This window comes from Chelonus insularis, unplaced genomic scaffold (genome assembly GCF_013357705.1).
Source record: "Chelonus insularis isolate UGA/USDA-ARS -01 unplaced genomic scaffold, ASM1335770v1 contig_93_pilon, whole genome shotgun sequence".
Classification (NCBI taxonomy): Eukaryota; Metazoa; Arthropoda; class Insecta; order Hymenoptera; family Braconidae; genus Chelonus; species Chelonus insularis.
The window spans coordinates 1,370,900-1,388,230 of NW_023276782.1; the positions used below are offsets into that span (position 1 = coordinate 1,370,900).

General features: G+C 28.4%; 5 protein-coding genes across 6 annotated transcripts in view; 2 read left to right on the top strand and 3 right to left on the bottom strand.

Annotated features, from left to right (window-relative positions):
* The window catches only part of LOC118072352 (protein kinase C iota type), a 29,178-nt gene extending 26,492 nt beyond the window's left edge, over positions 1–2,686 (bottom strand). The window contains exon 1 of one of the 2 annotated variants that reach the window (XM_035092138.1): positions 2,457–2,686. Coding sequence is in view for 1 of the 2 variants with exons in the window: in XM_035092137.1 (XP_034948028.1) it covers positions 1,831–1,945 (115 nt within the window). In the remaining variant the exon portion in view is untranslated. Of the gene's footprint in view, positions 1–1,830; positions 2,284–2,456 lie in introns of those variants that run through there. The other variant, XM_035092137.1, reaches the window with a different exon arrangement.
* A 104-nt stretch (positions 2,687–2,790) lies between these two features.
* On the top strand, positions 2,791–6,276 carry morula (anaphase promoting complex subunit morula). Its single transcript, XM_035092440.1, has 8 exons — positions 2,791–2,817; positions 2,962–3,075; positions 3,267–3,705; positions 3,797–4,035; positions 4,116–4,296; positions 4,378–4,788; positions 4,875–5,420; positions 5,577–6,276. The coding sequence occupies exons 2-8, from the start codon at positions 3,001–3,003 to the stop codon at positions 6,014–6,016; spliced, it is 2,331 nt and encodes a 776-aa protein (XP_034948331.1). The 5' UTR covers positions 2,791–2,817; positions 2,962–3,000; the 3' UTR covers positions 6,017–6,276.
* On the bottom strand, positions 5,912–7,429 carry Arpc3A (Actin-related protein 2/3 complex, subunit 3A). The gene is made up of 5 exons (XM_035092443.1): positions 7,270–7,429; positions 6,961–7,137; positions 6,501–6,696; positions 6,269–6,419; positions 5,912–5,930 (listed from the first exon to the last, which is right to left on the bottom strand). The coding sequence occupies exons 1-5, from the start codon at positions 7,273–7,275 to the stop codon at positions 5,927–5,929; spliced, it is 534 nt and encodes a 177-aa protein (XP_034948334.1). The 5' UTR covers positions 7,276–7,429; the 3' UTR covers positions 5,912–5,926.
* A 96-nt stretch (positions 7,430–7,525) lies between these two features.
* Positions 7,526–9,157, top strand: RpL15 (ribosomal protein L15). The gene is made up of 5 exons (XM_035092442.1): positions 7,526–7,594; positions 7,843–8,023; positions 8,368–8,504; positions 8,698–8,808; positions 8,911–9,157. Exons 2-5 carry the CDS (start codon positions 7,852–7,854, stop codon positions 9,103–9,105), a joined length of 615 nt encoding a protein of 204 aa, XP_034948333.1. The 5' UTR covers positions 7,526–7,594; positions 7,843–7,851; the 3' UTR covers positions 9,106–9,157.
* Positions 9,158–9,421: 264 nt separating this feature from the next.
* Positions 9,422–17,307, bottom strand: LOC118072517 (tubulointerstitial nephritis antigen-like). Its single transcript, XM_035092441.1, has 8 exons — positions 17,042–17,307; positions 12,160–12,452; positions 11,946–12,009; positions 11,533–11,731; positions 11,165–11,460; positions 10,784–10,983; positions 10,399–10,553; positions 9,422–10,209 (listed from the first exon to the last, which is right to left on the bottom strand). Exons 2-8 carry the CDS (start codon positions 12,449–12,451, stop codon positions 10,090–10,092), a joined length of 1,326 nt encoding a protein of 441 aa, XP_034948332.1. The 5' UTR covers position 12,452; positions 17,042–17,307; the 3' UTR covers positions 9,422–10,089.
* Between the last annotated feature and the right edge of the window lie 24 nt (positions 17,308–17,331).

Genomic DNA, 17,331 nt, shown 5'->3' on the forward strand with positions numbered 1-17,331 from the left:
TCCTTTTTTTCACTTCACGCCTTTTATAAAATTGATGTTGTGAATAAAAGAATTTAAAAAATCAGAAAAGAGATTCAAGTACTAGAGAAATACTGTTTCATTCATTCCTGTATTATTAAATATTTGCAACTTCATTGAATCTAAAATTAGTTTTATAATTAATAATAAATAAATCAGAAATATTATGAGTAATTTAAATAGAACAATAATAAACAAATTTCATGAAGATATGAATATTATTTAATAGACTTTATTTATAATCTGTATTATATTTCAAAGCCAATTGCAGTTTGAAATGATTTCCAGAATGAAGTTATTACTTTGATAAAACAATACATGAAGTTGGAAAAATTCAAAACTTGATATAATAAAAATTTTTTAAACGAAAAAAAAAGAATAAACTGAGTAATGAGTATTTGAAAATAATTAAAAAATTAATTATAATTATATGTGGCTTTTACCTTCACAAACAGTTAGGAATAATAACGTCAAAAAAATGAAAATAACCCTTTTATATAAAATTCCACAGAGGATAATACATTATCTCAGCCACGAGGTAGGACATCTATTTTTTCTGTAATTAATACGTTATAACGATTATAAAAATAAATGAGGAAAATTGAAATTTATAAAGCTGTTGTAAAAAATCTATGAAATGAAAATTTATTTATGTTTATCTCCATTACTTAGAGAATTTTAGTTGAAATTTTTTTTATAAACTTTGACATAATACTTTAATCTAAATATTTTTTAATTAAAATTAAAATAAAAGCATTAAACCATGTCTAGTTTTTTTTTTCTGTTTGAAAGGTTGAAATTGAAATGTTTACTTACTTTAATGAAAAATGAAAAAATAGTTACTAAAGGAAACAAAATGTTATTATCCTAGATTTAATGTTTAATTAAAAAATAATCTAATCTCATTTGATTCAAGGTTTTTACTTCTATTGCTAAACCAATGTTATAATTTATTCATATATTCAAGAAAAAAATTTATATAAATATACTCAATTGAATAAAAAAAATTATTATTTATCATTGAAACTTCATATTTATATTCCAAGCATCGTTTATAATTTTTCTTTTACATAATTTGTTGTTCATGCAAAGAAAAAGTACTGTCAAGTATGTATGCACAAAGTTGTTTGATTAAATTTGTCATGAAATTTAACTTGGATTCAAAAGTATAAGGCAATTCATGTAGATGTTGAAAAAATAATTTAACTTAAAATTTCGAAAATGTATTTATGAAAGTTAGAAAGACTGAAAAGAAAAAAATGCAATAAAAAACAAAAATTAAATTTTAGAAATTTTTTATAGCAAATAATGAAATTACATTCTAAGACTCTGCAATAGAAGTAAAAAAAAAATAAATAATTCAAATATCTGCATCGCACTTAGAACTTTACCTATATATGAAGTGGATTAAACTCTAGCACATTAAAAATTCATATTAATCTACATTGCCTTATTCTTATGTTATGATTACATAGCAAGCATCTTATTTTGCTAAGCTTTACATAATAAAATATTTAATACTCAACTTTGTATTAATTAATTAAAAACATCTGAATATCAAACAATTTATTGTGTAATCAACACTGAAAATAGTTTATTATTCAACAGAAAATATCACTGAACATAACTTCATTGTTTTCTTTAATAACTTATAAAAACTAGAAACAAATTTGAATTCTACTGTGATTGTTACTGGATGTTTTGCAATTTACGTAGTGAAAATAAAATTAATAAATGTCAGCTCAGAGTAAGTTTCTCATATAAAACAAAATTAAAAGGTGAATGAAAATGAAATAATTTAAGAGAACTCACCCCAAAAGACTTTAGGAAGAGGTAATTCAAGATAGCAATAAGGATTGAATAGCATTTCATTTTTACGAACTTTACTTAATAAAACCACAAACTGAACGCCTGTTGTCATTTTCATCTTAAGAACTTGATAAATCAGGTAAAAAATATGAATTAAAATTAACGATTAAAAAGTAAATGAGTTTAAAAACAACACTAAATCATAACGAGTAACACAAAATAAAACAGAATTACAGAAGGCATAATTTTATTTGAATTTAAAATATAAAATATTATTGTAAGCTGGAAGAAACTTTGTTTAAATACTTGGATAAAATTTAATGGCTTTACGCTTGCGTATTTTATTATACTAGGTGAGTAAACTGCTTGAAACTGCAGTCAAAAGTAGTATTTGCAAGTTGGAGGAAGATCACTTGTATACTGTCGAGATGACTTGATTCAAGTGTCTTCCTTGAAAAACAATTAATGACGCAAAAAGAGCATGAGATCTAAATCAAACCGGACGATGTCAGATAAAGTTGGTAATAGTATATGTCTAAAATTCCAACAGCTCCAAGACTTCAATTGTCCTCTCTTTAATACCAATTAACCTCGCTTTACTTGTAGGAGACCTTAGCGGTCTGACTCACCGTTTGTATTGTCCAGAAAAAGTAGATAGTAACTTTTAAAGTTGATTTAAGTCTTATTAAACCTACAAAGGGGTCTTTTTCAATGTAGATCACTATATCAAATAAATTTGTATTCAAAAATTAACTAAAAAATTCAAAAATTATAACTTAAAAAAAAAACGAAACACTCAAATACTCAAAACGACAGTCGCGTTGTCACTTGTTGTCGTTGCCATCAAAGAGAGTCTTTGGTCGCCATCTCTCATGATGGGAAACTACATAAAAGTCGAGAGGTCGCTGTCCTTTCCGTCAGGTGCTGACCTCAACGATTGTTCCAAGAACTTATGAGAACTCCAAAATAGCAGTTAACTCAAAAGTACCGGTAACAGTGCTAATATTTTATTGGGTTGTAAATAATTGTCAACAAGTTAAATATTGTGTTTACTAACTTTATTTTCTTCGTTTATTTTTCATTTGTTCCTGAATTAATTGTTATGTAAATATTAACTACTCTTTATCCATACAGTGATAACTAACCTTAGTTATTGTACAAACATAATACAAGATGACCGATGGATCATTTATTTACGATGATGCTGCCTCAAAAATACAATATGCATTTCCTATTTTAAATGGAAAAGTAATTTTTATTTGTCATTTTTTTAATTTATGTACACTATACAATGTTTTCAATTGCTTTGAATTGAAACATAATTGTCATCAATTTTGTTGTTAAAAGAATTATTATTCTAACAATGATATTATTTATAGAATATTGTCTATTTTAAATAAAAACTCGATAATATCATTTCATCCTTTAATATTTTATAGGTACACTTGGAGTGCTCTGATGAGGAATTTCAATCAATTTTGGAAGACATCAAATATCATAATCTATCAAAGCCAATTAAATCTCTCATCATTGATGAAATAAAACGTTATATTAGGCAAAAAATTGTTCCCAACTTTTGGAGTAAATTTAATATATCTCCAGGTGAAGTATGGAACTTTGAGGTTTTTAAATTTGCTGTCGATGAACTGTATTCAAGTTCAATCGAGTTTGTGCCTTTACTGAAAAGACTAGAAGAATTAAAAGATCCAAATGATCCGTATTATCTTCTCTACGGTCAGACAAATCATCTTGCACAATTTAAATTAATCGTCCGGGCAAGTTTATTGAGTCAATTGCCTCTTTCACATCAAATGATAATCGAGCAATTTTATAAAGTTGCTTTCAATGTATTTTGTAATTCTGATGCTCAATTTTTGGGTAAATTTTCTATGATTTCATTTATTACCTACATTTACTATATTATATAGTAAAAACAATACACATACAAATTATTGAGTTTTCATTGCAGACAACAGTGATAGTGAAGTTACAGAATGTGGAGGCTGCAGCAAAGAAATAGACAACTGTGAATGTCAGTCGATAGTTTTCATGTTCCATGAAACGAATAGAAAATTGATAGAGCTTGAATTATTAGAAAGATTGGTTGGAAATGTTCTTACATCTTTAATCCATATACGTATAAAAGAGCATGTAAACCGGACGTGTGATAAATTATTCCATGTTACTCAACTTAAACGTCTGGAACATGTAAGTTAGTTATTCTATTTGCTTATGTTACTGAATCTAAAATGGAGCATAAAAGTTTATTTCTTGTTTTGTTTTTCTAGTGGTTGGAAACTGTTGTACTAAGCTGGTTAACAAGAATATATTCAGGGGGTTCTTCGAAAACCAATACTTTAACTGACAATATTCGTGATGCCATATTAAAATTCAAAAGAAAACTATCACATTACCTGTATGAAACGTACACGAAAATTCGAATCGATCAATTATTTGATATTATAATAGGTAATTATATATTCATATTGATGACTATGACTATATTTTATTACTTATATAAGATTAAAATAAATGTCTATATCTCATCAGAGTATCCTGAGTCACAGCCTGCAATTGATGACCTCAACATTTGCTTAAAGCGGACAGATCTTCAGAAAACATTAGTTACAAATTTACAAGAAGCATTAAAATCTCGTTTACTACATGCTGGTGTCAACACCCCTGACATTTTAACAGCGTATATTGCAGCAATCAAAGCTTTGCGACAATTAGATTCTACCGGAGTGTTGCTAGAAACAGTTTCCGAACCAATTAAGTCTTATTTACGTAGCAGAACTGATACGGTACGATGTGTAATAAGTGGATTGTTAGATGATTTTCCCAGTGATTTAGCCGATGAATTAGTCAAAGGTGAATCACTGCAATTGGATGATGGATCTGTTGACGAAGAAAATGAAGACTGGGAGAAATGGATGCCTGATCCTGTAGATGCAGACCCTGGTGAGTCATTTATTAATGATCAATCATTTTGACTAATTATTTTGTTTACGAGAGTAATGTTCTAATTAATTTCCAACCATTTTCAGCTAAATCAATTCAACGGCGAATGTCTGACATTATTTCAATGTTAGTTAATATCTATGGTAGTCAAGATTTATTCGTTAATGAGTATCGAACACAATTAGCTGACAGACTCTTGTCTCAGTTGAATTATCAAACAGAACGCGAGGTGCGTCATTTAGAATTATTGAAACGGAGGTTTGGAGAGAATCAATTACACTTCTGTGAAGTGATGCTTAAGGATATTTATGATTCTAAACGTATTGATGGATTAATACAATCGAACGGTACTTATAATGCTGAAGAAGCGCCATTTGCAACATCTGCTCTTATTTTATCCGCACAATTTTGGCCACCTTTCAAAGAAGAATGGAAATTAGAATTACCAAAATTTATTCAAGATCATTTAGACAAATATGTTAAAGTGTTCGAAACTCTCAAAGGGAATAGAACGCTTTGTTGGAAGCCTCATTTGGGAAATGTACATTTAGAAATTGAACTGAAAGATAGAAAACTAGATCTTAATGTCACTCCTATTCATGCAACTATTATAATACATTTTCAAGATAAAAGTAAGTATATATTGAAAATATGTTTGCATTTATATTTGAAATTTTTATCCAATTATTTCATAATAAATGACATGTATATCTTATTATTAATCTAAAGTAGAAAAGAAATTTTTTTTATAAAAAAACTATACTAGTAATTTTTATCTTTACTTTTAGATGAATGGACGTTAGAAGACCTTGCAGAAACAATGCACATTCCCGCGACAGTTCTTCGACGAAAAATAACATTCTGGGTGTCTCAAGGATTATTAAAAGAAGTATCCAACGACGTTTTCCATTTACAAGAAGAGAGCTTCTCCAAAAATAGGTCAATGACTGAAATAATAGAAGAAGAAGAGATAGAAAGTGCAATGGCATCAGCGAGTGACCAAAGAGAAGAGGAATTACAAGTATTCTGGTCTTACATTGTCGGAATGTTAACGAATTTGGATTCTATGCCACTAGAAAGAATACACCAAATGTTAAAAATGTTTGCATCACAAGGTCCTGGTGCTGTTGAGTGTGGATTACCTGAATTAAGACAATTTCTTGATAAAAAAGTACGTGAACACCAGTTGTTATACTCTGGTGGTCTTTATAGATTGCCAAAAATTTAGATCAATTTTTATAGTATTTCAAAAAAATATATATATAGATAAATTTTTTATTATTAACTATTATTGAATAAAAATATAATGAAAAATTTGTATTAAAGATAATTGTTTTAATTTTTTTTTTAATTGAAAAATGGAACCACAATTAAAAACAAACAGTTATATATTGATCAACAATTGGCAGTTAACTCAGTAGTTTATGTAAAAAATAAAGTATGTCATACATTAAAATGATAATAATTTTGAATTTCTTACTGTCCAGGCGCAGATAACGATTTATCCATAAATTTCTTTTTAGCAAAACATAGCCACCATTTACTTGGTTTACCATTATTACAATACACTTTATCAACAAGCCTTGCTGCGGTTTCTTGCCTTAACTGTTGTAAATACTGTCTCATTTGGTCTATAAATAAATTAAATTTTTTATGTAGTAGAAATGAAATTGTCCTGATAAAACAAATGTCAAAGTTTGATAAAATCTTACCAGCTTCCGCAGGACTGGAAGGTTTTGCATAGACTGAGTTCAAAGGAAATTTTGGATCACCAGGAATATCAAATTTAGAGATAGCAAGTGAATACATTTCAGTTATAGCTTGATTTTGGGTTGAACATTTTTGTAGACGTTTTAAACATTCCGTTATGTAAAGAGTTATGTATATTAATACTCGATCAGCATCACTCTAAAATTCAATTCATTAACAAATCATCAAAAATCTCTGAAGTAAATGAATAATTTAATAATATTATTAAAGTATTTATATTCTCTAATTGATAATAGAGAATAAATAATTCTTTCCTTTGGATTATCATTTCAAATCCAAGTAGATATAGTTAGATAATTTTTTTTGCATCAATAACATGAAGTACCTGTCAAGATAGCATTTGACAAAATAGAGTACTTCAACAACAAGCTATAATCAAAATATTAAGTACTCAAAATATACCTTTATCTCATACGTCCTAAAAAATACATTAGCTTTGAAGTAATAAAGTGCTTCATCAATAATATCATCTTTATCCGGTGGACTGCTTGGGGCTGGTCCTCTAAAACTTGTTTTTAAAGGCAATAAAGCCATATTTCCCAAGGATACATTGTTCTTTGCAAATGATGAATGATACGCCTGTAATATTAGTATTTGATTCAATTACACACCATTTTAGAGAATTTATTTGCAATAAGATGGACAATTAATTCTTCAATGAATCATAGCTGATAAGTAAGTCACTGTGTTATCAGGTATTTTGTAGCTTACCGGCATTTTTATTTATTTATAAATTTACTAGTAACTTAAATCGAACTTGAGAATACTTGACTAATATTTTACACCCGTTTTTCACAAAACTCACTAAAATCAGACATAATATTATAAAGATCAAGTTGGTCTACAATAAAAGACATGAATATTTCCTGCACTGAATAATTCTATTCTGTTTTACTAATCGAACTGACAAGTATTTCTTTCCTTAGTAATCATTTTTTATGTAGATGGCGTAATACGAAAGTTCTAACTCCTACTTTATCAACAACCTTGTTTCAAGCAAGATGGCCGTTCTTTCCTGGCTTACTGATCGTGGAGGGTGAGTGCCGGGATTTATTAATCTATAAATATTCAGTACATCCGATGATTTTTCATTTAACAATATAAATTAAATAATCATATAAAAGTTGCATCAATAATAGAACTAAATATTTCTGTTTTAAATATTACGATGATCACAAATTTAATTGATCAAATATCTAACCTTAAAGATAGTCATAACCAGATTGCTGCATCGTGTTTTTTGTTTACGTATATTGTAATAAATTTATTTAACAATTGTTACAGGTAGTCAAGATGGGTGCATATAAGTATATGCAAGAGTTATATCGTAAGAAGCAGAGTGATGTGCTTCGTTTTTTACTCCGAGTACGATGTTGGCAATATCGTCAACTCACTAAATTACATCGTGCTCCAAGACCCTCACGTCCAGATAAAGCACGCCGTCTTGGATACAAAGCTAAGCAAGGTAATTATTTGTTTTATTAATATGTTTTATTGATAAATATCAACTATCATACTGATGATGGATTTAAAATTCAGCTTGAAGAAAATAATAAAATTTTGATAAAGTTGTAGCACACGTGTCCATAAATTAAATTATTAGTTTTGATATTGTTGATTGAACATTAAAGATATAAATTAAAGCATTTTAAAGATAATTTAAAATTTTTCAAATGATGAGTTGTACATGCACCACTCTTACTGAGTAATGGGGATTATGTCTTTCTGATTAATTTTTAATAATAATATTATTCAAGAATAAATCTCTTGAATGATAATAAAGTAAAAAATTTTTAATTCTTTTTATAGGTTTCGTAATCTTCAGAATTCGCGTACGACGAGGAGGAAGAAAGCGACCTGTTCCCAAGGGAGCAACCTATGGTAAACCCAAAAGCCATGGAGTTAATCAATTGAAACCCACACGAAAACTTCAATCTGTGGCTGAAGTATGATTTTTTGAATAGTCTAACATATTTAGTTTATATTAATATTTTTTTAATATGATGATAACTATATTCACTTATGAATTACGATGATTGTTTTTACTTCCTTGGATGTCTGAAATTAAATTATATTTTCAAATTTAAGTATTTGAATCAAACAATATTATTAACTTTTATATTATTTTCGATATTTTAGGAACGTGTTGGCAGACGTTGTGGAGGTCTCCGAGTACTAAACAGCTATTGGGTAGCTCAGGATTCTTCTTACAAATACTATGAAGTGATCCTCGTAGACCCCGCACATAAGGTGAGATGACAATGATATTTATATAATAGTACAAAATATCTATCTAGAATTTAAATCATCACATGAAACAATTTTTCAAACAAAACTTTTGAATGATTTCAGGCAATTCGAAATGATCCAAAAATCAACTGGATCTGCGAACCAGTTCAGAAACACCGCGAACTCCGAGGCAAGACCTCTGCTGGAAGGAGTTCGCGTGGTCTTGGCAAAGGTCACCGATTCTCACAAACAATTGGTGGATCTCGACGGGCCGCTTGGCTTAGAAGGAATTCGCTTTCATTACGTAGAAAGCGATAAATTAAATGTTTCTTGTGAATATTTCGGAAAAATAAAAATTTTCTTAACACTATTCAAGTCAGTATCATATTTATATTTTTTTTATTTCAATATTGAAGAAAGAAAATTATTAAACGTACTGAGGAAATCCAACGCACAATTATTTTAGTTGATATAATACCTAATTTTTTATTTAGTATTATTATTATTAAAGGTACAACAAGGTGGTAAAATTAATATTTTATTTCACAATAATATATCTCTACAAAATATATTTTATTTAGATCTTTTAATCTTTCATACAGAAATTATGAGTCAAGAAGGTAATTTTTTATTTTAAAAAAAATCGGAGCCCGATAGACGGTATTAAATAATTTTTTGATGAATTTTTAAAGTGTTTAACAAATCATTAACAAAGAAGATTTTTCATATGAATTCTTCGAAATGAGGATGTAATATTTTAAAGGATACCAACTAGTCAATTTCATTATGATTAAAAATAAATAAATATAAAAATGGATAAATACTGTATTTCTTCTTTCTGTTAAATATTTTGATCTACTTTGTTCAAAAAATATTATCATTTCTTTGTTAATGAATGTTGATTGCGCGTAAATAATTCTAAAATAAATAATATACATTCAAAAAATGGTTAATATTCTACTCTTAGTTCAAAAAATTTTTTTCACTGAAAAATTATGTTTTCTTCCAGTATTTTAAACGAAATCGATCAAGAAATATTTGTTAGTCTTCTTGATAATTTCGTGAGGGTTACAAATAGTCATTTGACTTGTATTGTACATTATGTTATCTTAATTATTACTCTATACATATAAAATACTAGCGAACACTGGATCACACATCTCCAAACTCTTCTTATGATCATAGAGTTCAATCAACTCTGCAACTGATCAACTGAGCCAGCAGAGATTCAATAAATGCTTTCATTAACAATTATTCCAAAGCTTTAAATTTTAGTGTTAATTAAATTAAGTTTAACTTTGGTTACATTGTTTTTGCCCAAATTCCTAGGACAAAAGACTCAATTTCGCATTCATTCGTTCCTTTTAGGATCCTAAAAAGTCCATCCTCACCCCAGTGATTGCCCCATGAATTGGCTACAAGCTGAAAATTTAAAATACAATTTATGTTGATGTATTCGTATGATTAACTTTTCAGGGTATTATTTTTTATATTAAAAGAAATTAATAAACAATGAATTTTAATATACAATATATTCTATAAAGCGAGTACTATAATTATACTTCATGAATATGCTAGTTAAGAGATCAAAAAAGAGACCGATGAGCTTACCCAGTACTTAACAGGTTGGTAATTGCCTAGTATTTCTTCACCCCATCCCAATATTCTCACTGAATGATAGCCACTAGGATAACTTTCAGCGACCCTTGAATGTTTATAAATTCCACCTTGATACGTAAAGAAGTCTTGATAGACTCTCATAGTGGCTGTAATAACACATTTTCATAATAATTACACAGATTCACAAAACAAAAATCAAGTTCATTTAATCAGCATTAAATTAGTTCATTTAATAACGAATATCAATTTAAAGAATCAAAATTTATATTCGATTAATAACTATGTTTTTTTTTATTCGTAAAAAATGTATGAACTATTAATTTATTTAGTATTAGAAAATAACTAAAAATTAATTATGTTTATAAATTACATTTACCTTGTACTGGTCCAGAAGTAATAATTTCTTGCATGATGTCTGTTTCATTGCCAAGTCGATAAGCAGGACCCACTTTATATAAATCAGTTCTCAATGGATTGCTTGGAGTACTACATCCAGCATGTCTGAGAGTTGTCTTCTTTCTTACTCTACATCGATCATTTCTTCCAGTCCAAGGATAGCATTCTTCATCGACAAGTCTATAAAATAAATGAACTATTTATCACCTAACTTCATTAATTGATGAATGGATTCAACCTAAATTTCTCTACAACATAATTTGATTGGCATTTGGGAAAGATTTTTTATTATCAATAATGAGTTGCAGACTATTGTAATCCCATTATTCTTCATTTGTAAGAATACTTAAAAGATAATAACCCAAATTTTCTGACAAAGTGCCAAGCACGATCCAAGTATCCCCCTTTGCATCCTTGTTGGCCTCTGTTGTTACACGAAATGAGATGCTGAGCACTCAATTGGACTGCTTCGGCTCCTTTACTCATCAAAGCAAATCTGTCTGAAGCTACGTCAGCAGTAGAAATTGCCCAAGAAGCTCCGCACCACCCTTGGTCACTTATACCGGAAATATCTCGGGGCCAACGATTTCGAGAGTCGAATTCTTTTGGCAATGCTTCTGGGTTATAAATCCTCCTCACAGGATTCATATTATGAAGCTGTATATCATTATTAAACATCAGTAAAAGAAATTATCTTTTCTGATATTTATCAATACAATGTATTCATACCGATTTTAAAGGATTGAGTGTTCCTAATTTGAGTCGAATACCATCATCAAGTGTTCTCCCCCAAAACTCTGAATAATTTCCTGAAGACCATCCTAATCGTTCTGTCTCGATACTGAGTTCATTTAATAAATCTGCTTCGAGCAAACATCGATTATTCTCACAAAGAACATCCGCTCGACGTCCAATTGAAGAACATTTACTAAAAATTATAACACAATACATAGTTATTAATGGAATTTTTGGAATTATTATTAAATATTTACATGAATAAATTAAATTTGAAATGAAAAAATGTCTGATTATCTGAATAACCAACTTAATTGGAATGAATAAATATTAGTATTAATTAAATAATTTAAAATATCTTGAAAGTGTGCTTGAGATAGTGAAAATTTTATCTTTATTTAACTTACCAAGTGTTGCAATTCAACTTGAATGTCTGATCGTGGGTATAGTACTTTCCTTTGTAAAGACATTCTATAACATAACGAAATTAATTATTTTATTAAATATATTAACTTTTTTTATTATTAAAGTTATAAATTATTACTTCAAAGAATAAAAATATTCTTTGTAGTACTTTTTTTTTTTTGGTTAATATTATAATTATAATCATAAAATAATTACGTCTTAATTCTTCTATTTCTGGTGTTGGTAAAATAATTCCTCGACAGAAAGACCAATAATCTGGGCAGCAATCTTCTTCTCTGGTTCTGTTGCAAAATTCATCGCAGTAACAAGTCGTTGATAGAATTGGAGCACTACAGTCATCACGTCTTCCGGGACAACATCTATTATATCTTCCTCCACAATATGGACCAAGAGGAAGGCCTGAGTAGTCAGGTATTGCAGCAGCAAAAGATGCAAGCCCAAGGAATACAACGATCAGCATTGCAAAACAATCATATCTTGATGACATGCTAGAAATAATGAAGAAACAGAAGATACTCGGTTATTCATAAATTTACAATTAGACCGTAAATTGTAGGGTCTCACACTTATTATAATATTGATAGCATCTACCAGACTGGAACATTGATTGGATCTTTTTCTTCCAAGACCTCGTACGATTTTTTACGGAACATCAAACATCCGCTTTATATTTTTGGAATTAATTTTAGATCCAATACTTCATTCTGTCTATTTCGTACGTATTCAAGATTTACATCATCTCTAAACCACCCTTCAAAGAAGAAGATGTTGATGAATACCAACTTATATTAAATTTTTAAATGGTTGAAAAGAATGATAAGTTTGTTTTCAATAAAAACTGATTGTTTCTAATATTTAACATTCATCGAATGTTATAATGCTTTAATCATTTTCTATACAGGATAGAAGAAGAAAATAAACATTTTAAATCATCACCTCTGTGAAGTATTTAAAGAAGAATTTAAGGAATTTTTGAAAGATCGTAAATAAATGATGGAATGGCAAATAATCTAAACATCAGAAGTTACATTCATTCCATTAGTTTGATTGGCAATAAAATTGGTCAATCAAGAATAAACAAATTTAATAATTATTTTCTTAAAGAAAATTAATTGCTATCAAAGCAATAGAAATGGTGATGTGCAAACAAGCATCAAGTGTAATTATTTTTGGCATTCTGACCGAGCTCATGCATACTCTTGATCTCGTGATCTCGCAGTTCTTGGTAAGTAAGTTGACATAACGAATCTGGTGCATGTGTACAAGGAAAAATTAAACGAATGTCTGTTACAGAGCAGGTCGATTAGTTGGCATCATAACAAACTGTTCTTGACCCATTTAGTTTCATTAACGACAAGTGGGCGGTGGACGCATTGTGATGAGTATTCATTTATATCACGCCCACAGCCATCGAGGGTGATGCATCTAATCTACATGCATATTTTGCAAACAATTATACGGAACTAATTATTCATATCTAAGCTACACTTCCTATCAAATTTTTCAACATTGTCCATCTTACTGGCTGATGTCAGCATCATATGAGTTAAGTTAAGGAGTCATCTCTTTTATCCACATTATCCTTAATATTAAATATCTTTTGTAAAGCATCTAAGATTTACAACTCATCATTTTTAATAAAAGTATTATCGACAGTCTCGTCTTCTCCCTATTGTTTTATCAGTATTCGCAATGAAAGAAACTACTGTGTGCTTAACAATTTTATTATTCTATTGTTTTCTTTTGTTACAACCAATGCTATTGTCGCTATGTCAATAACTATAAATGCATGTATAGTTAGTATATTATTATTGTTATTATTAATGTTATTATTTTCCATACGGAAGAACAATGGAGATTTTATAAAAGTATTAAACTGTGCTTGAGAAGTAACTGTTTAATCATGGTTATCATTTATCATCAAGCAAATCTTGAATGGGCTGATATACTATCTTGCAAAAAAAAAAGATACATACATGCCTTTTCTATCTTGATTCATTAAAAATGATAATTATCGATTAACTGTTTACGTATCAGATGATGATGAGAAAAAATAGATTAACTTAAATACCTCGTTTATCTGAAACTCTTGAGTATTATGTGATTTTTTATGTTAATAAATTACTTCATTAAATGTTGTAATTGATTAATACACTTCCTAGTTGAGGAGAATAAAAAATATATGTATACAATTGAACAAAATAGCAGTAAGTGTATATTCTTTAGTAATTTTTATTTGTTATTTAAATTAATTAGCTAATAAAATATTTTTTTTCTTTTCAGGAATGCTATTTACTGTATGTATTTACATTATAATATCGACGACATGGATCTGATGCTGCTGACAGTTGATTAAAAAGCACATTCTATGACTTCTCTGTTGTGGGTGAAAAAAAAACCTTTACTTAGCCGATGAACTTACTCAAGAAGATGAAAATCTTTGAATAAACTCATGAATGCAACATATTAGTACACATGTATGTACTCGCATATATCATTCGAGACATTGCGCTCTGGTTTACTCTAGTTACAAAGCACTTGGTGTGATAAATTAAAATGTGAAAAGCACGTGGAAGGATTGAAACATTCAATTATTCAAAGTATGCATAAACTCATGCATGAATAAAATAAAAGGTAAATTTGTCATTAACTTGTTGATTGTTTGTATTTCTATGTCAAGATATTGACATTGAAATCAACAGATGCATCTGTTGGAATATATTAGCGTGGGTTATTGCCAAGTATTTCAGAATGTAACTATGTCATTTTGCTGAGACATTGAATAACTGATAGCAACCTGATTCTTCTTTCCGCAGTAAAAATGTAAACAATTTTTGGATTTCTTTTATTCATTAGTGAATTTAAAGATAAATTGATTAAAATGTCAGCCATAAAAAATGTTTATGATTAATAAATAAAGTAATTCCTTATAGAACTCATTTATGATCTTGATATGAAGAAGCCGTAAATGGGTAATAAAATTATTTTTATATCAAATGTTTTTACGCTTAAGCTTGTGAATGAATTTCTAGACAAATGTTTTGATAATTTGGTTTTAAAAATTTTACCATAAATTAGAAAGGTATTTTTACAAGTTCTCGCGAAGTCAATAAATATTAATAACCATAAATAGAAGAGCAATAAAAATCTTTTTAATAGACAATATTGTTGTTAGTCATTTGTATTTTTTTTATGATTGACTTCTAGAAAAATTGCTAGAATTTTCATTTAAATGATTTGTTATTTGAATAGAATTCGAATTTAAATAAATAAATGCATAGAATAAGATCTGATAACTTAATAATATAATTTTATTAATAAATTAGAAAGGTATTTTTTGATTGATTTATTATTATGAATAAATAGAGTAAATACTTTCATGAATTATTGTTTTAAACATTCTTTCATTGAAGTAATCAATATACATATTAATTAGTAATCATAAAAATTTATAACAAACTGTTCGAATAATTAAAGTGAAGTTAATTCAAACTATTAATCAATTCTGGTGATTAGAAAAATCAGTCAATTTTAAAAGGATCATTGAAGCTAAAGCCTATAAGAAATCAGAGTATTAACATTATCTAAACGTAAATTTCACGGGACATCCGGAGGCACTAGTCATCTGAAGAGAATTACCGTTGACTCGTTTCCCTATGCGAGATGATAACCATGATTAAGTCACCGTATAAAATTAAAAAGTGACGCCTTTCTGGTCATGCAATCTTAATTTATTGCATGCTCGATTACTTATTAATGTTTCTATGAAAAAAAAATCACAATTTCACCCACATTTCTGAATTCTGTACTTCAACTTGACTGTTATTTCTCAACTGACCTCGTATTTTATCGGTATTTGTAGATATTCTATTTCCACATACAATCCTCTCCGCATTCTCTAGTGATAACAATCCATATATTTATCATAAAAATCATTCAGTGGAATCTTCAAGAGTGCCAATAAAGCAAAAAATCATTCAAACATAATCATTTCCGTCATAGAAGTTAAACATGATATTTCTTTAACATTTAGAATTTCTTTTAAGATTTTTGCGATTTTTTTAAGGAATGAATTTAATTTAGTAACATCTCGTATTCGTGAATATAAAATTAGTATAGTAATGACGATGAAAGTGAGAGGAAAGAACAAAAAACTTGTCTTGCTTTGGAAACACGAGTTAGAAGCAAAAAAATCCTTGACTTAGCTGTTTTATTAACAGTCTGTCCTCGATGGAAAAAAAGCAGAATTGACATATTTTTACTATCATATTAAGTAACTCATTCAAAAATTGCACTCAAAATAATTAACAAACAATTATTTATAGCTTTTATTTGATCGATAAGCCACTTAAGGTGCTCCAAACAATTAGGTATGATAACTGAAATACGAGAATTATTTCTTCCTTGAATTCAATATCTAATTAAAAGTTGTCAATTGTTTAGTCCATTTTTTTTTTTGCCTTTTTTTTATTTCTTATTTCAAATTATTGACAGAAAATTATAATTAAAAATTAATTGGGTATTATAATTATTCATTAAATAATCTAAAGTAAATAATAAAATGTAATATAATATTATAATTAATCTTTATCATTATCCTGTAGTAGAATACTACACAGGAAGATTAATTGAGAAGATTGCTACAATGTTGATCGAGGATCATTGTGACTATGTAGGGTATCAGATAACTAAATTAAATATTTTCATTAGTGGAGTACTCTAATGTCAATTTTTGCCAAAAAAATTTATTCAACGAATTAAATATATAATAAAAAATATTTTTCAATTAATGTCTCCACTTTTTAAAATATGTTCAAAAACTGTGTGTATAATGCAATAAAATAATTTGTGGAATTAAGTTTTATAACATTTATGAATGATATTAATCAACAAAATTTTCTGTCAATAACAAAATCCACCATTCAACAGTTTTAAAAAAAAAATGAATGAATTCTAACACTGCTGACGCCAAAAATGATTAAATTTTTGAAAATAAATCTTTGGACAACTCTTTAAAGAGGGATCTAGTGATAAACTGGTAATAGAGTGTTTAAAAAATATTTACTTTTATACTTACATTGTGATAAAGAAAAATAAAATTGTTCCTGGTGTATGCAGAACTAGTTACAAAGGCAGACACGTGTGAATCTACTTCTGATAGTCAACAGATCTGTTGACACTTAAGTTATGATCTAGGACTAAGGTAACTATGTATAACAATTATAAAGTTGATTGCAACAGATTAGGAAGATGTTAGCGGCTCGAAAGCGCAAGCCGCACTGACCCACAGTAGTGGAGGTAAACTCAAGCTAAACTAAGTCTCTCCGTCAGCTATCACAATTCGATTTAAACTACTCGGCGCCTCGA